The 22,610-nt window shown below is 49.5% G+C and overlaps 8 protein-coding genes across 8 annotated transcripts; 2 read left to right on the top strand and 6 right to left on the bottom strand.

The window, feature by feature from the left end:
* Positions 1-634: 634 nt before the first annotated feature.
* Positions 635-1,331, bottom strand: ATNIH1004_007831 (putative ubiquitin conjugating enzyme (UbcB); the record flags this gene model as incomplete). The annotated part of the gene is made up of 4 exons (XM_033572447.1): positions 635-666; positions 719-1,022; positions 1,106-1,222; positions 1,305-1,331. The coding sequence occupies 4 exons, from the start codon at positions 1,329-1,331 to the stop codon at positions 635-637; spliced, it is 480 nt and encodes a 159-aa protein (XP_033425762.1).
* Positions 1,332-1,826: 495 nt separating this feature from the next.
* On the bottom strand, positions 1,827-2,553 carry sec11 (signal peptidase complex catalytic subunit SEC11; the record flags this gene model as incomplete). The annotated part of the gene is made up of 3 exons (XM_033572446.1): positions 1,827-2,061; positions 2,145-2,341; positions 2,413-2,553. 3 exons carry the CDS (start codon positions 2,551-2,553, stop codon positions 1,827-1,829), a joined length of 573 nt encoding a protein of 190 aa, XP_033425761.1.
* A 414-nt stretch (positions 2,554-2,967) lies between these two features.
* Positions 2,968-4,396, bottom strand: ATNIH1004_007829 (putative RTA1 domain protein; the record flags this gene model as incomplete). Its single annotated transcript, XM_033572445.1, has 5 exons — positions 2,968-3,694; positions 3,763-3,912; positions 3,966-4,065; positions 4,128-4,243; positions 4,362-4,396. 5 exons carry the CDS (start codon positions 4,394-4,396, stop codon positions 2,968-2,970), a joined length of 1,128 nt encoding a protein of 375 aa, XP_033425760.1.
* Positions 4,397-4,864: 468 nt separating this feature from the next.
* ATNIH1004_007828 (kinesin family protein) lies at positions 4,865-7,608 on the top strand (the record flags this gene model as incomplete). The annotated part of the gene is made up of 6 exons (XM_033572444.1): positions 4,865-5,233; positions 5,289-6,339; positions 6,391-6,518; positions 6,569-7,096; positions 7,154-7,214; positions 7,277-7,608. The coding sequence occupies 6 exons, from the start codon at positions 4,865-4,867 to the stop codon at positions 7,606-7,608; spliced, it is 2,469 nt and encodes an 822-aa protein (XP_033425759.1).
* Positions 7,609-8,186: 578 nt separating this feature from the next.
* On the bottom strand, positions 8,187-14,523 carry hir3 (putative transcriptional corepressor of histone genes (Hir3); the record flags this gene model as incomplete). Its single annotated transcript, XM_033572443.1, has 4 exons — positions 8,187-9,656; positions 9,722-9,877; positions 9,931-10,153; positions 10,208-14,523. 4 exons carry the CDS (start codon positions 14,521-14,523, stop codon positions 8,187-8,189), a joined length of 6,165 nt encoding a protein of 2,054 aa, XP_033425758.1.
* A 433-nt stretch (positions 14,524-14,956) lies between these two features.
* ATNIH1004_007826 (uncharacterized protein) lies at positions 14,957-17,410 on the top strand (the record flags this gene model as incomplete). The annotated part of the gene is made up of 7 exons (XM_033572442.1): positions 14,957-14,979; positions 15,057-15,201; positions 15,292-15,416; positions 15,473-15,753; positions 15,809-16,728; positions 16,794-17,168; positions 17,243-17,410. The coding sequence occupies 7 exons, from the start codon at positions 14,957-14,959 to the stop codon at positions 17,408-17,410; spliced, it is 2,037 nt and encodes a 678-aa protein (XP_033425757.1).
* A 557-nt stretch (positions 17,411-17,967) lies between these two features.
* ATNIH1004_007825 (uncharacterized protein) lies at positions 17,968-18,839 on the bottom strand (the record flags this gene model as incomplete). The annotated part of the gene is made up of 3 exons (XM_033572441.1): positions 17,968-18,221; positions 18,292-18,401; positions 18,754-18,839. 3 exons carry the CDS (start codon positions 18,837-18,839, stop codon positions 17,968-17,970), a joined length of 450 nt encoding a protein of 149 aa, XP_033425756.1.
* A 1,169-nt stretch (positions 18,840-20,008) lies between these two features.
* On the bottom strand, positions 20,009-22,232 carry ATNIH1004_007824 (putative C6 transcription factor; the record flags this gene model as incomplete). The annotated part of the gene is made up of 4 exons (XM_033572440.1): positions 20,009-20,649; positions 20,736-21,823; positions 21,897-22,029; positions 22,118-22,232. 4 exons carry the CDS (start codon positions 22,230-22,232, stop codon positions 20,009-20,011), a joined length of 1,977 nt encoding a protein of 658 aa, XP_033425755.1.
* Between the last annotated feature and the right edge of the window lie 378 nt (positions 22,233-22,610).

The following is a 22,610-nucleotide window of genomic DNA, read 5'->3' as shown; positions in this document are numbered from 1 at the left end:
ACTGTAAAATAGAGAATATATTCCAGGTATTCTCTACACAATCAGATAAGCAGGGCATAAAACTTATAACGAAGCTTACTGGGCAAGATCTAGAACGTGGCGAGATTATCAAGTGATCTACTCTGTTAGATCATCAGGAAAGGAGTAGGTGGTTTTATTACAAGCTTTGTTCAGCACTGACACTTGCCAACTAGCGATCTCTCGATGATCCTGGATTGTCGTGAACTGTGAAGTGCTCATAATGCAGGAGCACTGTTCGATATAAACAAGCAGCAAGAACAATTCAGATGTAAGCGACCGACTCAGTCCCGGTAGGACAGCTTATGGGCTTTTATTGTTTTTTTATTTTTATTTTTATTTTTTTTTAATAAAAAAATTATCTTTTACTTATCAGTCATGCTAGATTGAGCGCCATGTTAAGAAATACGAAATAAAGTAGGCAGAAATGCATTCAACATCTGCATGCTGGATGGATGGACTCGCATATTCTGCATGGTTGTCTAATATTCTAGGGAGTGTCCAACTCCTATGAATCACACAATCGCTTGCTGAACACCTATCACCCGCACATCGCCATGGAAACAACCCTATCTTCCCAGTCCACAGAGAACATAAATGCACTGTGCCAAAGCAATCACGCTTTCAAGCCCGCAATCCCAAACAGACCTGCCTCGTTTTACAGCAATACAACGCCTAAACTTGCTACGCCATCGCATACTTCCTCGTCCACTCCCGTGCGACTTCATCATAGCGTTTCTGATCATTCTTATATTGCTCGGCGATGCGCCCCCCTCCACCGCATCATCGGGCATGGGTTCCGCCAGCAGTTGACGCGCAAATTCCAGAACCGCCGCAATGCGCGAACTCGGCTTCCACTCGTCCGACTTCAACATCCCCAGACACATGCTCCCCTTCTCGTCGTTGGTCACATTGGGGTGGTAGATTTTGGTCCCGAAGGACAAGGCGGGCGGTTTAAACGGGTATTCGGTGGGTAGGCTCAGTCTGACGAGGAATCGACCTTTCTGCGAGCCGACAATTGAGCATGTTAGTATAAAGTCGAGTAGTGAATTGGTTAGCTTGGTTTGTTTCTGGTATATTGTCTTACATAGTACGGTGACCCCTCTGGTCCATCCATGTAGACTCTCCATTCATAGAGGTTGGATTCCTCTACTAATTCGACAGTGATTCCGTTGGGAGGCGTCTCCATGAGCTCGGATAGCTCCTAGATCGCGAACAGCGACAGATAGTCAGATCTTCACTGAATAGGGGCTGGCCTGGACTGGATTTGGAGGCTGAGTACGTACCTTGGCTATTCGTTTCTGGCTACCCATTTTGAATGAAGTCGAGGACGAGGTTGGAATCAGAGGATATCGCGGGTAGAGTGAGGGAAAGGAGCTTTGTCAAGGAGGAGGGGGAAGGAGAGAAGCACGTATCTAGGCAGTAGCTAAGGTAGGAGCGCGGTGGGCTGAAGGGAGAGTGATTTTCAGCTGAAAGAAAATAAAAGAAAAGGGGGGAAAGGATAAAGAAAGGACAAGTAAACAGCAGGGCTGATTAAAGAACGGTTACAATTACAGGGCACCAGCGCCAGAGAACACCCTTTAAGCTACCTAAGGTCCTAGCAAAGCAGAGTCATCGTCGTGAATCTCCAACTGGCGGCGGGGCTTCGGCGGGGCGGGTGGTCGACGTCAGTGTTTCTGGCCCGGCGGTGGGATCGAATGATTATGTGTAACAGTATACAGTGAAGGTTTCCAGTATCCTTATTTACCTTAGGGGCATCAAATGCTCCCAACAATTTCATGGAATTCAGTATATAATCAAATCCAGCCTTATTCCCGTTGTAACATCACCATCAACCCCATAATTCCCAACAGTGCCGTTTTAAGCCATGGATATTCGCTGAGCATGATGGTCACATATCCCACCAAGGGGATATACCCTCTCACGCTGCCTACAATGTCCTCCTGACGATTGAGATAATCCTGTCCTCGTGCATAGAGCTCGGTATCGTCCGCCACATTATTGTCGCCCTTGGTAAGTAGCATGTTATTCGGCACGGAGGACCTGGAACAGCCAAACGTTCGTTAGCCTGGAGGAATTGCGCACGATGAAGTCACACGCACGCGACAGGAGCTAGCTGGACATACTCGGAAACCTCCTTCACCTTCTTTGCCTTTCCCTCAATCTCCGGGAATGTGCGAACAACGCGATGCACGATAGGGATATCCTTCCCTTTCACATTGTAAACAACAATCTCACCCACTTCAGCTCGTGGACTGCGATTCCACAGGAACAGGAGATCGCCTCTCTGAAAAGCGGGTTCCATGGACCCAGAGAGCACAACCTAATGGACGCATCTAATGTCAGAATCGTACGGACTTAAGAGAACCATACCGAACACACAAGAATACATACCACAATGGGGGAGCTGGATGCCGTGAACACGGACAGACCCTTCCAGAGCATAAACGCCGTAGACAGAACCAGCGCAAAATTGAGCATCTGCGCCAGCGATTGCCGCGTATTTGACAGGCTCGGTGATAGGGATGAGAGCATGTTGACAATGTAGGTAGATTAGCTGATACAGGGAGAATTTCACAATTCGATGAGTTGCGGTCTTGGTGACGGGAGAGACAGTGAAAGGTCGCGTGGGCGACCGCTAGCGAGCCCAGTACACACCGATCTGGTCGGATTCCGTATGAAGATGCTGGGGTTGGGGAGAAGTCGACAATTCGCTGGTCGGTCGAACTTGGAGGGAAGGGAGAGGTGGCCTTCGGGAACGAGGGCGATGGCTGCCTCAGGCATCTAAGAGTTGCTGCCTTAGGCTTCCTTTGCTACTTGATTGATGCGTAGTCAATTAACTACAATTCCTTCTATTCTAGAATCAATCACATAAAATCTAAGAATTAAATAAATCGAAAAGATTAAAAATCGACAAAAGAAATCACTCTAGCAAGACAAGTCTCAATCTCAGACATTCGACGATGGATGAACATTGTTGGCCTCGTTGATCTCCCAAAACTTCTCCTTTTGTCCCCGTTTCGTGATGAGGCCAACCACATCAAATGGATCGAAAATAGTCAGGAGAAAATGGCGAGGGTCCTCATAGCCTGGGCCTTCGACTTCCGTTACCCCGTCCCTTGCCAGGTAGACTTTGTTGGACCGTGGGAGCCATCGCATCGGGTGAAGAACATTGAGCAGGGTTGTATTGCTGTACATGAACACAGTCTCAAAGAACCAGAAGAACCATTCATCTTTGAGAATGGGACTCATTTTATCGACATTGTGGGTATTTAAACTGGCAGCGCTGAAGTATTCGACAGTCCGGTAGATGGTGCGCACGGTGATGAGAGTGCAGCTGCAATACAGCACGTAGAGGGCCCGTTTAACCTTGGTGTTCAGGACGCCACCTCGAGCGCAACTGTACTGAAACCTAGCGGCTAGGGCCATGAATCCAATCATCAATGCAATCTGCAGGATGAGAGCCGCCTTGAGCAGCGCCTTCCCTACGTTCTGGGTGCTCTCCGGATTGCTCGAGTTGGACACCAACGAAGCTCCATTCGCCGTGAGGATTTCAGTTGCGATGCCCATAGCAATGAATGTGGTGAAGACACGACCCGGGTGAATTGGTGCATGGTAGGGAATATAATATAGAATGCGGCCCAGAATGAAATAATTCGCTCCCTCGTAGACAGGCCTGTTGGCGGAAGGTCAGCCTGCCCTGATAGTGCACGCCATGTTGAGAATCTAGGGTGAATTACTTACGGCCCAGCGAGTAAGAGCACGGTACTTGAGATGAAAACCGCGAGGTTGTCCCACTGTCCGAAGGCTCCAATAGCCCGCATCACAAATCCTACCGTAAACAGGAGAGCAGACCAGGGCAACAAACCAGTCACTTTCCAGGATTTATATTTGCTTCACAATGACCATTAGCTGCAAGTCTGCGTGATGAACGTAGGGAGACTTACAAGCACTGATAGCCATGTAGGATACCAGAGACTGCGAAAAGGATAGCAAAGGCAATAGTAGCACCTTTATTCGGCGCATAGTACCAGAAACTCCCTTCCTCTATTGAAGGTTAGCATGAACCCGTTTGTTATATCACATTGATAGGTCCCTTGTTAACTTACGGTAGGGGGATCGTTTCTCTAATTTCATCATGCGGTATTCCCGAGACGAATCGAAGACAAAATCAACGTCCTGTGCGTTTTGATATTCCAAAAAGCAACGAAGGAGATTCTCAATACTAGTGAGCTATATGATTATGATATAAAACCGACAACAACCCTCTTGGGACGCTCCCATATATATATACATGTCGAGTAGGGTTACACTGAAAGTTCAAAGTACTAGCGAACACGAACCTTCCGAATCGGGAAAACGAGATCCAAGCATCCATTGTGTCTGAGCAGCAAGTGGGAACGGCAAGGCATGGCGGCAACCTAATCTGGTTCCCTGGATCAACCACTCGCCAGCTATAGCCGCACTTTAAGCGAATACGAGCAGGGCTAAGTACGAGCCTGGTGGCCAACCTCCCAACACCCAGCTGCTTATTGGACTAGATCCTTCGTATCTGGTGACCCTCTACATATTAGCTCGAGGCTTAGCAGTGACACCGCCTGAAGATGATGATAATATTGATTAAGCAGTGAAATGGGATAGTTCATACCTGAGGACAATCGCGCCAAGTCAGGTTTTCCTCTTTGGGATTTTGTTGCCTGGCCAACAGCGCTAACCCAAACAAGAAGGCAAACAGCTCCAATGTGACCTCTACAGTTCTACTCTGTGTGTCTTCAATCGTTGCCATCCTTCCGCCTCTATTCCGTTGTCTCGTGTGCGATAAAGCGGAATAGCACGTTCAGTCGCCATGAATCCAGCAAAGCTGTCTCAGTCGTCTCTCTTCCAGGTTTATCTTCGTCTTCGCCCCCCTGTCTCGCAGCAACAAGTTGACCAAGTCGAACGTTGCTTGACTGTCGACTATCCTGAGACAAAGAACCAAACTCAGAATGAACAGGATGGAATCCTGTCATATGGCCCTACTCACATTACACTACAGCCTCCAAGCGATGCGAGAAAGCGCGCAGTCGAGAAATTCGGATTTACCAAGGTCTTTGAGGAGTCCGCTTCCCAGCTGGACGTTTTCCGAGATACTGGATTGGAATCCTTGATCAGGGGAGTCCTTCTGGAAGGAAGAGATGGACTTGTGGCTACATTAGGAGTAACTGGAAGCGGAAAGGTATGCAGAAAGAGGCAACTCGCTCAAGGGGAATGCTAATACAACCGTCTCATAGAGCCACACCATTCTAGGCTCGAAGACACAGAGAGGTCTCACTCAGATGAGTCTCGACGTGATCTTTAACTCATTAACGTCGACGATTAAGCATCCCGACAATTCCATCCACCCTCTTCTCCTCTCCAGCGTCTCTGCGTCGGACCCCTCCGAGTCCCAGATGTTTACAGCACAGACGTTCCTGGAAGCTGTATATGGTGACCCAAATGCTGGCAGGAATTCTCGAGCCCAGACTCCCATGAGTTCTTCTCGAGCTCACACACCGATGGCGGTATGCTGTCCTTCCCCTACATTCCCCTTGCAAAGAGCACAGATCTCGCGACCTTGTATCCCAGGGGCTTCCTATTGCGTCCCAACTTTGCCCTTGACCCCCCATGGAGATCCTCCAACAACATTGCGGCATTTGGATTCCCTGAATTCAAGAGTTAGCCCTATAAGGATGGCCACATTGATGCCCCTTCATACCCCGACCGCACATTCACACACATATTCCAAGATCGCCAATATACAAAATGCTAAATCATCTTTTCATGCGTTAAAGGAACCGATGCCAGCCGTCATTTTCCCCCGGCGTCAGCTGCCTCCACGTTCGAATGCCCTGCCACGGTCCCCCGATGTTAGCCATCTAACTCTGGAGTTGAACCCTCACTCTGAATATATTGTTCTGGTGTCCATGTACGAAGTTTACAATGACCGAATTTTCGATCTTTTATCACCTGCCATTGTCCCTGGTCAAGGAAGTGCTATGTCGCGCCAAGGTGGAAATGCCCAAAAAGACCGGCGACGGCCCCTCTTCTTCAAGTCCACAGAAGGGTCTCCCGATCGAAAAGTCGTCGCAGGGTTGCGCAAGATTGCCTGCAGCACCTACGAGGAGGCATTGGCCATCCTTGAGATTGGTCTCACTGAGCGTAAGGTTACCGGCACTGGTGCCAACAGTGTCAGCTCGCGTAGTCACGGGTTCTTTTGTCTCGAGGTGAAGAGACGGATGCGGAACAAGAGAACTGGTGAAGAGACATGGATTGGAAACACGCTCACGGTGGCGGATCTTGCTGGTACGTCATCGAGCTCCTTTGTGCTCAAGAATGCTCCTAATTGTGCCATAGGTTCTGAACGCGCAAGGACCGCTAAAACGGCCGGCTCTACCCTTGCTGAAGCGGGAAAGATCAACGAAAGTTTGATGTATCTTGGACAGTGTTTGCAGATGCAAAGTGACATCCAGGACGGGAATAAGGTACTGCAGCTATGGCGAATCCTTCTTAATTCTCCTACTGACACGGTTAGACTGCGCTTGTGCCATTCAGGCAGTGCAAGCTCACAGAGCTGTTGTTCTCAAATTCATTCCCGTCCAGTCAGTCCGCGGGACCGACTCGTCACCCTCAGAAGGCCGTGATGGTCGTGACTGCGGATCCACTGGGGGATTACAACGCTACCTCGCAAATCTTGCGGTATTCGGCACTGGCGCGGGAAGTCACGGTCCCTCGAGTACCGTCTACTTCGGAGTCCGTCCTGTCCAACTCTATCGGATCTTATAAAGCCCTTAGCAGCGGGCGTAACTCTCCCAACATGGTCGCAAATGAGGAAGTTGAAAGTGCACTAGCTGAGATTAAACGACTCACCAAAGAGAACAGTGGTCTGACGATGCGACTCAATGAAGAGGAGATAATGAGGGCTGAACTCGAAATACGATTGAAGTCTAGCGAAGAGCGCTGCCTGGAGATCGAACAAGAAGTCCGTGAAGAATGCTGGGCGGAAATGGACGAAAGGATGGAAGAGGAGAGGAGACGGTGGCAGACGGCCTTGGACGAACAGGTAATGATTGGCTTCCTGCGATTAGCCCATCCGGTGTACCGCTAACCGATATAAAAGGCTGGCCATAATTATGAGCACCTTGACAAGAAGATCGAGCTTCTTTCTCGAGGATTCCGGAGTATGTTATTCTCCGCTACCTTTAAAAGAATACAGGACGGTCGAACTAACAAACATACCTAGTCTACGAAGACCCTGCCGCTTCCAATGACGACAGGCCTGAGGAGCTTGAGTACGAGAATGAGCGACTCCGGAGCAAGATTGCAGCGTTGGAACGTGAGCTCACCAGCCAGTCGCCGACTAAGAGGTCCCAGTCCAAGAAAGCTCTCCGCTCATCCCATAATTCCAACATTCTTGGCCGGGAGAGTGACGTCGAGGTGGCGCTGCAACGAATGGACCAGTTGAAACTCGCTGATAGCATGTTCTCTCCCACTACGCCGTCAGGCTCTCCGGGGAAAAAGCAGAGGAAGATGGCCACTCGTCGATGGGATTTGGCACCTGAAGAAGACATCTAGACTCTTGGTCTCTTTCTGGTTTTCCAATGTACATCATGGTGATTCTACTAGGGAGTTGGGGGAGTCTTTTACTGGATTACAATGATACCATTTTAGTTTATGGCTGAATATGAACTTGAAATGATTTGATTCGCTTCTACGTTCTATGTCCTTGACGCCATTTTCAATTTCTCGCTGAGAACATCCACAATTATTCTGTAGTTTTAAACCTTCCCAACCACGATCCTTTGTCGACACATTGATATATGATAAGACTTGTTGGAGTCGTGGATCTAGAGTGGTCAATCCAGATCGCGGGGATTGACCTCAGTGATACGATATAAGACCAAGTCTACTAATGTATCTTGCAATAGAAAGGGCGTTATCGAAGTAAATCACCAAGTATGTCTCACATAACAGAATACAGCAAGTGAATCCAGTACTGCAGTATTATTCGAGTCACATTTCCAGATCTTGGTCCCTGGACGCCTGTTGTTTCCTATCCCTCCTGTCCTTTCCTGTCTAGGTTGTATAAAAATCAAGCACCGATAAAACAGACACACAAAAAGACCATTATAAGGACCACGACAGTCGTCGGATCAGATGTCCATTGGTTCTGCCTCTGAGGCATTTTCACTTTCGTGTCCGGCACCAACGGTGGCATTGGGTTGTATATTTCCAGGCTCAACGCCTTCCATTTCATCAGCGTCATTGCCATCTCCTTCGCCTTCGATATCTCCTGTTCCTTCTTCATCGGCGCCGGCTTCGTTGTCTTCCTCCTCGTCTTCTCCGTCTCCTTCTCCTTCTCCTTCTCCTTCTCCTTCTCCTTCGCCCTCTCCGTCCCCGGTTCCGTCAATGCCTTCTTCGCCTTCTTCCCCGTCTTCCCCGATGGTCTCGCCCTCACCTTCACCTTCACCAATGTCAACGTCTCCTTCCCTGTCGCCATCATCTTCCGTCTCCCCTACTGGTTCATTTGCGCCGTCTCCATCTGCGCTGGCCTGAGCTGATATTTCTGATTCGGGGTCTAGAGACCTTCTCATTTCTTGGAGATTAGGGAACATCATCTTGCGGTCACCAGCGAGTTTGGACAATTTCTCGTCATCCATCTCACTCAGCTCACTTTCATCGTCGGCGCTTTCATGCAAGCTGTGGGGGATGTCGCTCTGTTGGCCTGAGCCGGGGTCGTCGGTAGTAGCGGCTCGGGCAACTTCTTTGACTTGTTGGGGAGCCGACGTAACTGACACCTCGGCCCTGTGAGATGGCTCTGTTTCCACGGGGGCAGGCACTTTAGTGGCTGGGGCACGCGGTGCAAGTTTGCGGTTGACAATGGTTTCAGCACGCTTTTGGATGTCTCTCCTTGCGATGCCCTTGGTTCGACCCCGGGGAGCGGGGGCCTCTGACGTGGGAGCGGAGGCCGGTGGCGTAGGGGTATCGGCAGCTCCGTCGCTGCCCATGAGTAGATGGTCTACTTTCATTTTCTCTTTGCTTTCTTCATTGGCCTGCTCGATGACGTGGGGCATGTTGACCTCGTAAAGGCGAGAATAAAGGTCGGCAATGAGGTCTTCAAGTAAGGACACTTTCATGAGGTTGTTATTCAGCTTTTTAAGCTCGACTGCGTCACGTAGTAATTCTAGGAGTGTGGAACTCTCTGGAGCCAGTTGGGGGAGACTTTCCAGTCGAGCTGTGTTGATGACGAATTCCTCCCATCCAATGGGCTTGAAGACACCTTCTTCATGACCCTCTGAGATGTTCCCTGCCCTTCTGATGACTCTTGCATAGGTAAGGTAGACGTCCTCCCACAGTTTGGTGTGGTTGATAAAATCGCCTTGTTTCTTCCGCACTCGACGCAATAGTTGATCGAGATTCGCACGATCATTGAGCTGGTCGAGCAGAGCAACAAAGAAGTACACATATCTTGTCGTGTAAACAAAGTGTCTTCCAGGGCGTTCATACTCAGGCCGCCAGACTTGTATCGTCATTGTCTTCGTGAATATCTGTTGCGTAAGCTCATTCTTAGCCGCGGCAGCGGATTCAGCATCGTTGGTATCATCGTATATAATATGTGCCGCCTATGGAAGGTTAGCAATTGTCCTTTGAGAGCGAGGTAAATGCAACGTGGAACTAGTTTACATACTCTGACAGCCATGCGATGGTGCCAGTTCGACTTGTCCGCATGCTTTAGATTCCGAATCACCGCAAGAATGTAAGGCTTCCATGATGCATTGTCTTCTGGTGCTTGGACTTTTCGAGCCCATGGAGTGGCAAGGAGAGTTTTACTTCCCTCAGCCGCCTGAAAGAATCAGTGAATGTTTGAAAATAGTGCGGTGAAGATGTATGGCATACTGTTATGATCCCTCTATTAACCAATTTATGGACAATAGACACAATTTTGAAGTGAGGCTCAAAGATTGGATCCGTACGTGAGTCTTTTCTTTGGGGAAGCGCGTCAATCGTATCAAGCAGAGAATCTAATAGATCATCGAGGCTAATGCGCTTCGATCCTCCCCGCACAGAGTCATCGCAGCTGAACATTTTCCAGAGACATTTGGCAAACATATAATGTGTCCTGTTTCATGATCAGTCTCTGTCCCTGTGGCGTTATTGCAGGTGGGATACTTACACCCAACTCTTAGGCTTGTTAATAATTGCACGCCTAAGAAGATAACTTGCCAGGTTCCAGACAGAATACAGTTTCATTTCCTTGAAGGGCTGTGCTTCATACATCTGCTGGCTTTCTTCGTTGCTAAAATGCCGGGTGTAATCGGTGAGACTGAACGCGCCCATAGATAAGGGCGCTCGAGACGACGAGTACAGCCGGATTCCAAAATCCGTGTAGAGTTCAGACAGGAGTGCTCGGATCTCTGGCGTTGGATCTTCGTATCTGATTGCCGTTGAAACAGCCATAGCATAGCAATGGATCGAATAGCGCTGCCAAGTTACTAGCTCCATTCGATTATTGTTGATCTTTTCTGCGGACCAGGTGATGTCCTCCTCTAGCTTCGAGTCATAAGTTTGAGCCAGTCGATACCATGATTCCCATCTTGACGTCCCATGCTCCAGATCTTGGCGGAACCAAGCAACAGCTTCGTCGAGGTCTGTAGTTGGCACTGGATTCAAACGCTTCTGGGAGCGAAACTTTGTTAAAGCAGCATACCCCAATAAAAAGTACCATCCATTGCGTGCGATGGTTGCACTCTCGGTGGACACAGGAATCAAAGGAAGATCCCCTACTCCGCGAACGGCACGGAAGACCTCTGATGGGTTTAATGGGGACTTTAAGTAAGCGGTTAGAACGCGCTTATTATATGATAATGGTGGAGACGATTTCGTAGTCCCGATAGCTTGTTGCATCTTGTCTATGGTGTACTTTAACTCGGATTTGGATAAATCTTTGATGTTCATCTTCTTAGCCTGTCTCATGACAAAATCAACCATCATGATTGCTGTCGATCGATCCAGCTTCTCGGGTGGACATCCGTGGTCTACCAGATGACTATCAACTAGTGATAGTTTGATGTTATGAATATCATAAAGGATCTGGCATATGTCGAGTTCATAGCCTTCCTTCTCATCCAGAGCGAGCAATTCAGCCTTCATCAGCTTGAGGAATTGCTTATGAGAGCGCTTGCACATTTTGCGGATACCGAGGGCGTTATGCACGCCACGTAGGTAATGAATGCAGTCGTAAGTGGGTGCGTCGGAGGCATCTTTATTTTGGGCCATGGTTTCTTTGAGAAGCGTGTATTGCAGTATCCAGCAACGGACATACATCTCCCGCAATTTATCCTTGAAATTTTCCAATGACTTTGCCAAGGAGCCTCGCAGCTCCGAGCGAGGGGTTTGACCGACACGAACGGAATCCTCATAGAGAACGAAGCCGTGTAGCAGTTTTGACAGGCGAGCCACGGCAGACATCGAAGCTTGTAGATGATCCATGTCAAAACAATCATACGCTTTGCATTGTTCTTGCAAAACAGCCGAGACTGTCTTGCTCAGAATGCCGTCGAGCAATTTAAGCCATCGAAGCATCGTTACCTGACGGTGCTCGCTGGGCTCTTGAAGGTGTGCAGCGCCCCAGAGCTCTATAATTATAACTTCAATACTCCTCAAGTAGCAGGATACGACCTTGGGAGAATAATCGATTTTCCTATAAGCCTCCTGGAGTCGCCGCCATAGAAATAGTCTTAAGGTGGCATCGCCTCGGTCTAAGAAGGAGCCCATTTCGCGAAGCTGTGCAGTTGGCCCGACTACCTCCTGTTCGCCCGAAGTGCTTTCTTCCAAGAAACGAACAGAAGATGGCTCCAAAAGTGGTTCGATTGTTTCAATAAGACTTACGGGTTCTTCAGACTCAGGACTGAAGATTTTCATGAAGAAATCCATGGACTTCAATTTTGAAATTTCTTGATCAACGGCCTCAATAGACATCTCAGGCATCGCCGCATTGTTTATCAAGCTGATCATAGGATTATCGAGGCAGTTAAGCAAGCACTTGAGTTCTTGAAGGCAAAGCAATACATGCTCCCTGTGAGCATCACTCGTCATGTTTGAGTGACATGTTGACGTCCAGACATGGCGCAGAACTATTGAATCTTGACTGATATCTGGATGGCTGTGATCGATAAAATGCGTCAAGGCAGTCCGTGCTAAACTGCACCACCTGTTTAAGCGCTCACGTTGCAGCGTTCTCGTACCTGAATTCACCTCACTGTTTGGATTGTTGATGGATGAATACACATCAAAGTGTAGCTCATATATTGTCTCGATCATCTCCAAATGTGCGAAGTGACTCAGTGTGTAGCTGAAGGGGGTTCCAGGAGCATTGCACAGGATCTGACGCTCAAGCTCTTCGACATGATCACATAATCTTTTGTAGGTGTACTCGTCTTCTCTTAGAATGATTTGGACAACAGCCTCCTTTAGATCAGATGGCCACTGAAATAGTGTATAGGTTGACTTCATAGCAGGGAAACTCGACGAATTGAGTACATCCTCCGCTGTCGAATTGATCCCATATTCTGGCATGAGAAGGCCCTTGAGCCACTCAAAAGACACACTGCGGATGTGGAACCCCCCTTCGTTGACAGTATTCAGCAGGTCAAGCAGCTCTTCGGCCCCTGATAGGACATTTCGCATACCTAATTTCCGACCTGACTTTCTTGAGTGTTCGAGGAAGATTGCCAGTCCCGATTTGCCCATGCTTTGAATATCTTGCAGAGCGGAAAAGTTATCGCCTTGGAGAATCGCTTGAGACTTTGCTTCGTCCCAGTTTTTTAGGATGTTTTTTAGATCAGAATGCAGCAAGCATTCAATATGATTGCTGGATTGGGCTGAGTCCTTTCCATCACTGGGAGAATAGTTAAGTTTCCTTAGTTCCTCGAGGCCCACGAGTTCTCCAATCCCAACTCTAAGTAGCAACGAGTTCACGGTCTCAAACATCCAATCATCAGCTTGGATATAAACCTCTAGCTGGTCCTCGTAGTACTTGGTTTGGTCGAAAGCAACATCTTCGGCTGGCAATGAAGCATCCGCATTTGACTCCCTGAGCCGTGTTCTTCTGCTTTTGGCTCTGATGCCTTCTGCTTGATCCTCGTTTATGGCAGATGCAGAAGAGCGTTTCCTGGGCGGATTGGACGGCCTAGCGTCCTCGTCGGCATTCGCGGGATCTTGACGATTGGCAGCTTCCGCAGTATGTGACGACTGAACCTCCAGTGACTCGATCAGTTGCTTTTCTGCCCGTTGATCGATGGACGAGTGATCATCTGTCTGCTCCTCAGGTGCTTCCAATTTTACCGGAGGATTGGCTTGTGCCGAGGTTTGGCTGTCACCTTCTGGCCTATGATTATCTTGCTTCTTCACGGGAATAATCTCCTCATCTGGTGATTTCGATGACTGACCGTATAATGACGGTTCTCGGGTTGTCGTGGTCTTTGTCTGGGGGTTGAGGGCGGGTAAAGAGAAGCTGATTTGAGTACCGGAAGAAATATCACTGTTATGCTCGTCTTCATCAAGAAGCGCCTGGAGGATACTCTTCCCAACAGCAGCCCATGTCACGACAGGCACCGTGATTTCGTGGCGGGAAGTATGTAAAGCGAGAGGACTCTTTGCCGGGCTGACATCCTGCACTTTATTCGGCAAGGCGGGAAGAAAAGGATAAGGGTCACTTTGGGTCTTCAGGAACTTGAGTAGAGCTTTCTTCGGTTTCCTCAGTGGGACCTGAGTAACAGAAATTGCATCGTCTAGCGACAGTAACGTTTCCCGGAGGCGCTCCTCTGCAAAGGTCTCCTCCAAACCGAGCTGTTCGGCTCGAACCTCTAAGCGATTCTCATCGTCTGCCAACACACTTTCCAAACAATACCGAGCTAAGCGATAGCTTTGCAGAACACTGCAGAGCCTGGCACTCTGTCGCCAGAGGTTGAGGTCGGTGTCGTCACGTTCCAGGGCTTCGGCGAAAGACCCCAAAGCTTCGCTCGCACGATTAGCAATCCTGGTAGAAGTTTCGTGTGCTGCATCCGTGGCAGGCGGAGCACTCTGGATAAAAGCCCGCAGAGAATCCAAAATGTACTGCCCGTGATTCTTATACGACAGGTATATAGTCTGCAGCAAAATACTGGACGTAGAGTCGCTGGTGTCAAAGCCCACTAATGGCTCTGCAGCACTTCCACCTACTACTTCATCGGCTCCGACCTGCAGATCAGAACCGTGCAGCACATTTCTCTTGTAGTCGGAGATGGACTCCGGGTATTTGAATATCTCTGACTTCAGAAGCGCATCGTAAGCCTCGGCGGCTTCGGGGTAGAACTGAGGGCCCTGTGAGTGTAGCTTAAGAGCATTCTGATATAGCTTTAGCGCTTCTTCAATTTGGATCTCCTTTGTATCGTCGACCTCCTCCTCGATGGCCTCATCTGGCTCGATGTTCAATGCGACCCAGCTGGACATGTCGCCGGCTTAAATCGGCCGCAGAACGCTCGTACCGGCAGTGCAGAGCCAGGCCCAGCGGACACCATCTCAGGACGAATCCGACCCGACTTAATGCGATTTCGACGGCTTGCGGAGAGTGACTAAGATGGACAGAAGTCTCAATTTGTCGCAGCGGCCAGTCCGTAGTCGACTTGCTCGTGACTGTCCGTGACTACGGACACGCATCACGCGTTACCGGCGGAATCGGGTTGCCTAATCGAGGAAAGACTGGTGCCTGAGGACCCAGGCCCACGCACCGCCGCCGTGACCACGAGTGGCCTACAAACCATCGCCTCTGCGCCATCTGTCCTCTCCAGCTCGATTGTCAAAGTGTGAGCTGCCTCAAGCATTTGGAGCCTAACCATCTACTCGCCCCTTGCCGTCCTGTTTGGTCTGCGCTTCTCTAAGCGCCATGGTTGCGCCAGCTGTCCCCGAGTAGGTGTTGCCTCCCCCTCCCTTAAACAAACAGTCAGTTAGGTTACTGCCACCTTTGATAGCGGACTAACCCCTAGTTCAATTCCTTTCAGGATATACGAGGAGGAAGATGTCTTTGCTGCGGTCGATGCGCGCACTGAGTCATTGCAGAACTTGCGAGAACTAGGCCCTCCGGACTTGGTTTATTTGGTCAAACAGCTTAAGACCAACGCCAATCGCCAGGTATGTGCCTCGAAGGCCTTAAACTTGGCTTTGAAGTTGGATCTGCAATGGGATGGGATGGTTACTGACAGGATGTTGCGATGAATCTAGACCGGCGTCTACCACCATGTCACCGGAATCGATGCCTCCTCCTCTGCCAGCCTCGCCGCCTACGTAAATACGCTTACCTTTTCTCCTCTTGATAAGACACACAGAGTGGTTTCAGGGATTTACTGGTTAGATAAGCTCATTGGAGATGATTTCACAAACACCATGTTTAACGAATCCGCAGTTGCTACAATGCATTCTCCCACCTGGACATGCGAGTCGAAGTGAAGATCCCAGGCAGCCTGGAAAGTTACTGCATAGATGAACGCGGAGACAAGCGCGTTGCGACGGAAGCACTATGGCTAGAGACTTTCCTCTGCGGAGTCCTGAGAGCGTATTCCTATGCAGACGATGGCAGCGGAGATTCGATCAGGAAGATTGTCGGAGTTCGTCGTTTCAACCCTGTCACTAACACAGAGATGGAACACAAGTTCATGGACGCTGCTGAAAGGCTCTTTTTCCTAGGTAGGAAACTTTGGAGAGGTCCGTTCGAGTCGCGACGCTGATATTAGGATTACAGGGAGACAGCTTAGTTCCGACCCGGAGACCCAAGTACCTAACACTGTCAGCAACCATTTAACATCGGGCCTTCTGAAGTACATCTGGACGACAGGGCGCTACACCTCGGGAATTAATCTCTTTGAGAAACTTCGCACACGGGATGTAGAGGTTTCTTCGTTGTTGACTCGGGTTCTCATGATGGCTGATGAGGAAGTACAAGCGGTACGACTGATGTACGATGCACTGCAGGACGTCCCAATGGATTATGCTCTGCTTGACAGTCAAGCAGCCTTCTGTCAGGAGAAGGGAGAAGGAGAAATGGCCCTGGAGTGCGCAAAGCGGGCCGTGACTGCTGCACCCAGCGAGTTCAGCACATGGGCACGGTTGGGTGAGGTTTACGTGAGCCTCGAACAGTGGGATTTGGCACTTCTCACGCTCAACTCATGCCCCATGTTTACCTACCAGGATAAGGACACCCCTCGAATGCCTCAACCATCCCGTATCATGCTTCCTATTCTTGCGGAAAGCATGTTGGATGAAATCGACGAAGGCCAGCCCCGGCAGGGGGATCCTCATGACTACGTCCACCCCTCCCTGCGCAGGTTGCATGCGGCCACATATCAGGGTACCTTCCTGAAAGCCTACAATCTCCTGACCAAGATCGCCGCCGCGATTGGGTGGGACCAACTTCTCAAAATCCGCAGTGAAGTCTTTGTGATGGAGGAAGAATACCGGGTCGAACGCCAACATTCGGTATCAAAGCCTGAATTGTCAAACAGCCCAGTAGAGGCCAATGGGAACGGAGAGCATGAAAATGTCACAAATGGCCCAGAAGGTGCAGCAACTCCGAACGGAGAGAACAGTGAACAAACCGCGCATGCAATCGAGAGACCGGAGCAAACGGTGGCATCAGCAGTGGTCAAATCTGGGAATGACGACGTGAGTTTCATCCCACGGAGAAGTCCCCATTCCCCCCCAAAAAAGACGTACTGACCGAACGCCAGCCTGACCCATCGCACTCATCCTACGCACAATTCCGCAATAAACGCCTGTGCGAAAGGTGGCTCGACAACCTATTTATGGTGCTCTACGAGGATCTCCGCATCTACACAATCTGGCGTACGGAGATGGCACAATTCCGCCAACAAGCCATCGAATACAAGAAGTCCGCCACCGAGTGGGAGATTCTCGGCGAACTGGCGGAGCGACTGCACCACTTTGATGAGGCGATTGAGGCCTACCAGCAGTGCCTATCGATCCGGTTCTCACCCAAAGCCATGCGCGGCCTGTTGAAACTTTACGAAAAGCGCAACGACACAAGAGGAATGCTCGGTGCTTTGATCCGTCTCATTGCCTGGCAATACCGCTGGTACTCCGAGGTATAGATTCATCCTTTTTTTTCTCCATCACAAGTCAATTAGCCCGATGATTCCAAACTAAACCATCATCCTAGTTCTCACCCGAATTGCTCTACATGATTCGCAAACTCATCGAGGACGAAGGCGCCGTCAAGGTGCGCAGTATAGTTCAGGCAACGAATCTACCCCAGCCTGTGCTCGACCTCACTCATCAATACTGTCAACTGTGTGCAACGTTCCGCAGCAGCGGCAGTGACGGTTAGATTAGCTTAGGTTATGTTAGCCTAGTGATGCTATATAACCTTCCCACAAAATCAAGACTTGAATTCATCAGAACAATACCTAGGTAGTGGTGAGGGACAACAAAACTTGGTGGATGGATTGAAGTGAAAAAAGGTATTTCCTTGATGATTCACGTCTCCGAGTCCCTATTGTATTTTGATGCCTCTGTCCCACATTTCATATGGGGATCTTTTTTCTTTTTTTATTTCAATTTTTTCCTTCTTCCCCCTTTACTTTCAATTCCTGTGTCTTTATTTCTCTCTATTTCATTCTCATTCAATCGGGACGAATGTCCGATATTTAATACCATAGATCTAAGTTTATTCCTTTTCGTAACTACGTTATTACGGCTTAGGGACCTGAACACGAGATGTGAGATATTCTCCATCTTGCTATGGAAGTAATACGGGCCTTTCCAAAAGATATAATTTCTATATACCTCCCAGATAGGCTTGGATTAGAACACAAAGATCAAGATAGCAAATATCTGTAGAACCACGTGTGACATCCATACGGAAGAAGGATATGGATATGTCCACTATTCAGCATTCTCCTCTGCAACCTCGGGTTCTTTGGGAACAGTCTCGCCCTTAGCCTTCGCTGCCGCGGCAGCCGGGGCGCTACTCTTAGCCGTTTCTTCTGGCTCCTCTTCGTCTTCTTCCTCGACTGCCACTTCTTCTTCCTCTTCTCCGACTCCATTCTCGCCGGCATCCTTACCATTTTCTTTTACCTCTTCTTCCACTTCTTCGTCTTCACGCGCAGGGCCGGTCTTGCGTTTCTTGGGAGCAGGGGCTAGGAAACCATAATTCGTTAGTTAAATATTTTCTTCTCTACATAGGGTAGGATCAATAGATAAGCTTACCTTTATCTTCGGGGGCCTCTTCCTCTTCCTCTTCCTCTTCTAATTCTTCCTCGGAGCCTTCTTCTTCCCCTCCGCTGCCTTCCTCACTACCTAGATCAGACTCCTCATATCTGAAATAGATAAGTCAATCAGCACATACATCATACAGTTGGTTCATCAGATGTATATTGAGTGATGATAGCATCATTGATACAGCAATACACGGCCCCGAAACCCTAGCCAACAAGGCGCGTAGTTCCAAGAGTCATGCGACAGGAGAGCATGGAATTGCAAAGGTCAAGGGAAAGGGTTTAAATTTTTCTTTGAAAAAAAAAAAAATAAATAAATACTGAGAAAGAGAAAGACAACACTAAGAGAAAGGGGAGATCGATGAGAGATGGCTTGCTAAGGGATGGTTCTATATTGCGCAGAAGGGAGTAGACGGAAGTATAGAGGATAAGACGTATACATTGACCAACTTACTCTTCTTCCTCTTCACTCTCGTCGCTGGGGAGTGCTTGAAGTTCTTCCTCTTCCTCGGCCTCTTGCTTTCTCTTACGCGTCGACATCGTGCTGTAAGGGCTTCTAGAAGATGAAGGTAGACGAGGAAAACAGCGCACTTATGTGATACGAGCCCCGGACAATGGGCGCAAGTATACAATGGTATGAAAGGAGCCCAGGGCAGGAGGCGCAATCGTGGGAGAGAGGATAAGAGAAATGGAGATGGATGGGAGGAGAAAAAGGAAAATGGAGAGGGGAGGAAGGAGAGGGAAAAATATATGGCGCAAAGCAGGGCAGGGCGGGCAAGGGAGTCTACAGTGCAAGCACAAGGTCAGAGCCGCCTCTTCCCAGCGACTGAACGAGGGAAGGGGGGCGAGGGAACGGAATGGGGAAAAAGCTGGGAGAGAGAGGAGAAGCTTCCACACCGGTCAGCAGCAACCAGAAAACAATGGCCAGAGTTCAGCTGAGAGGCCGAGACTAAACAGAAGAAACGAAAGCTGCGGCCTGTCGCACGGCGGGACGTCGGCTTAGGGATGAAACGGAAGTGTGGATAAACCCTCTGGGAGGGATTAATTAATCATGAGAAGGATGGATGACGCTGAGGGTGACGTGACGATCTCCTTGGAGAGTCTCTCTCTCATCTTTACACCACTTAAGTAGAGAATCAATTCTAGTATTTGTAATAGAGTCTGCGCGGAAACAACATCTCGCAATCTCAGAGAACTAGAGCTGAATCAAAGTGACCGAACAAGAAGACGAAGGGAAAGAGAGAGAAGAAACTGAGAAAAGGTAGGAGAGGAAGGACGAAGGAGGAAGGAGAGGGGCGTGTGCAGAGAGTGCATGGACGTGGACATAGCAGGGCGTACCATGGAAATGATGATGTCAGCCATTGCAACCTTTAGACGGCGTAACTTACCGCGGGAAATAGGATTACCGTACGGTCCCCTGCAGCTTCACCACTAATCCGTATTTGGTTGGTATCCTGGAGAACGGACATTGCTGCGGATGACATAATCCCCCCCCGGATTGTTGATTCCGGAGTATTCGGAGTATTTCCCGAAGCAAATATGATCAGTCCACTGCCCCTGGTCGATGTGTTACGCAGCACTTCATCCATGCACATACTGACTGCATATAATATGTGCACATTTAAGCACTCCATACTTACTATATATATCCTTGTATTCTGATATTCCAGGGTATCTATCCAAAGTCCAGGCGAAAACAATCAATCCTGTCATTGCGCCAGAAACTCAAAATTCGCCATGCTGGGATCTAGCAAATTCTCATCCAATCCAAATCCGTACGTCCCCACCATGTCGTAGATCAAATCGGGCGGTGGGAATCCCTGTGCCATTGCGTTGGCTCCGCCAGGCACATCGTTCCCCGGTCGCTCGACGACGGCCGTATTCCCGGCTTGCCACGAGGTCTCCCAGGAATCAAACCGTTCGAGCATGTTACCAAGTCCCCGCGCAATGTGTCGGGTCAGGTGTCTCTCGCCGGCGGAGACACAGTTCAACAGCTCAATCACCCGTTCCACCAGAAGCCGCACCTGGCGGCCATCGAGGCTCAAGTAGGCCGAGTTCCAGTTCACCGCCACCTTCAGCAGAAAGACCGCCGAAAAAGTCACCATTGTATGCGTGAAAATTGGAACACCGACAATGGCATCCCGGATGTCCTGCTCCTCCAGTACCATGTTCAAGCACGCCATGGCAGACGAGATGGCAATGTTAGCGGATTCCTTGCGGTCCATGGAGAAAACGGGGGTGTTGGACGGCGACAACGCCCGGAGCGAGAGAGAATTCAGCTGAAACTTGGCAAAATGGTAGTGCAGCACGACTCCTTTGGAAGGGTATGTCCGCACGTAAGGACTGTCGGCTATCGTTTGGAGGGAAAGAGTGATTGGTTAGCTACGACTATTGGCAAGCGGAGCACTGACCAGATAGATACTTTCGTTGACTTACCAGATCGGGGTTGCCAGAGAAGTCGCCATTGATCAATGGCCACGTTGTAGACTCTTAACTGACCGAAATCCTCTTCGGTCAGCGCCTGTTCCGTGTCGCTCCCAAACATGCGGTAGGCCTCCGTCAGGATCATGAACAAGGCCACCTGGGCCATAAGCCTTATGTCACCGGGGACCACCATCGGAGACTGCAGGAACGCTTCGTAATTTTTGATGGCGGAGTCTTCGTGAATCACGGGTGGCCGCCCATACGCGATACTGAAATGGTGATCGCAGACGTAGAGCAGGTACCAGAGCTGTGCACGTTCGTATTGGTCACTATGGCCACGCATCATTTTTTGATGGCTCTGGTGAAGGCCCAGTTCCGTTGCAATTCGAACAGCATGACCAGAAAGTTTCCAACTCAGCTCCGACAACCAAAAAGCTCCAACACAGAGGCCCCGGATATCATCGAGGGTGTGAGCTCTCGTCAAGGACATGCTCGACACCAGTGAGACATATTCGCTGTAACAGCGGTTCAGTGTTTCCGTACGGTTAGGAATATGCAACGCCGCAACAGTTAGAACCGCCGCGGAGAGCAAGGTTGACGCACGCCGGACGGACGTAAGATCCCGATGGACTAAGATGATGCCTCCCCATAAGAGTTGATTCATTGTCCGGCTAAAATAGGCAAAGAGCTCCTCCGCCTCGTGGACAGAGATCAACCCCCGAGATACAAAATCCTCCTCCAGGAGGGTCTGTTTTGGTTGTTCTATAGGGTTATTCCGGAAATTACGCAGCTTGGTAACTTCGTAGAGGCTGCGCATGGGAGCCGGTACCAGCTCCGGGCCTTGTAGGTCCGGCTCTTGAGAGGCCTCCCGGCCTACATCCATCACAGTCCCTGGTCCATTGTGGCCATTGTGTTCAGAATGGTTTTGCACTGACTGCGATTCACTGAAGATAGGTGGATGTTGTGATGCAACAGGGCTGGGGCCATTTTGGATATCTCCCGATGGGAACGCCGAGAGATCTTGCAGCCCTGCTTGACGAAGCAGATGCGAGATAGCTGCCTGGAGCTGGTTGATAGTGGCTGTCGCTTGATTTTTCCATCTAATGCAAGTCAACCCTCAGGAACCAGGTATGTTTTTTGTCTTTTTCCTTTTTCATTTGCATGTTTGCTTACATTCCATCGTCTTCAACAAATTTCTGCGAGAAGTCATTGACCACGCATTTAATGCCGCTACGCAGGCACTTGGTACAACTAGTCTCACCCGGTTTGAACTCGCATCGTATCTTGTGACGTTTGCAATCCGCACCTGGAATGCCTTCCGTTTTAGCGTACTGCTCCAAGTGCAATGCCATGCGCATTGCAAGGCGTGCATAACCTGCGGGGGAAGAACTCACAGGCACGGGCTTTGGATACTCTCGGCAAAGAAGTCTGTCCATCAGAAACGGCAGACGAACGGCGGTCATCTCGCCGAGGGTAGTCCAAATCGGCGTCAGAAGACGACCGCTTCATGATTATCGATTCGATTTCACTGTAGGCTTTCGTTGACTAAGAGAATTCGATAGATCGGGGATACTCCGGCATCATGCAGCCCACAGGTGATCGCAATTGGTGAGGGGGATCGACGAAATGGAGACGGTCTAATTGTAATCCACTTCTAACTAGTCATGATAACGGGATTTTATCTCGAGGGAATCGAGATATCCAAAAGTACAGAACAAGGGGGAAGAGAAAGAGAGAGAGAGAACGCGGGAAAGTCTTGGACAGGGAAAATGTGGTGGAGAGGAAGCAGCCCAATGGAACCACGAACCCCGCCTCACGCGGGCTTGACTCATTAATCGCACGATCCTCCCTTTTCTACGTGCTGGATGGCTCTCCACGGGGTATACG

This window comes from Aspergillus tanneri (genome assembly GCF_003426965.1).
Source record: "Aspergillus tanneri strain NIH1004 chromosome Unknown AapTan_7_pilon_pilon_pilon, whole genome shotgun sequence".
Lineage (NCBI taxonomy): Eukaryota > Fungi > Ascomycota > Eurotiomycetes > Eurotiales > Aspergillaceae > Aspergillus > Aspergillus tanneri.
The sequence above is the reverse complement of the archived record's forward strand: the minus strand, read 5'-3'. Positions and strand labels throughout refer to the sequence as shown.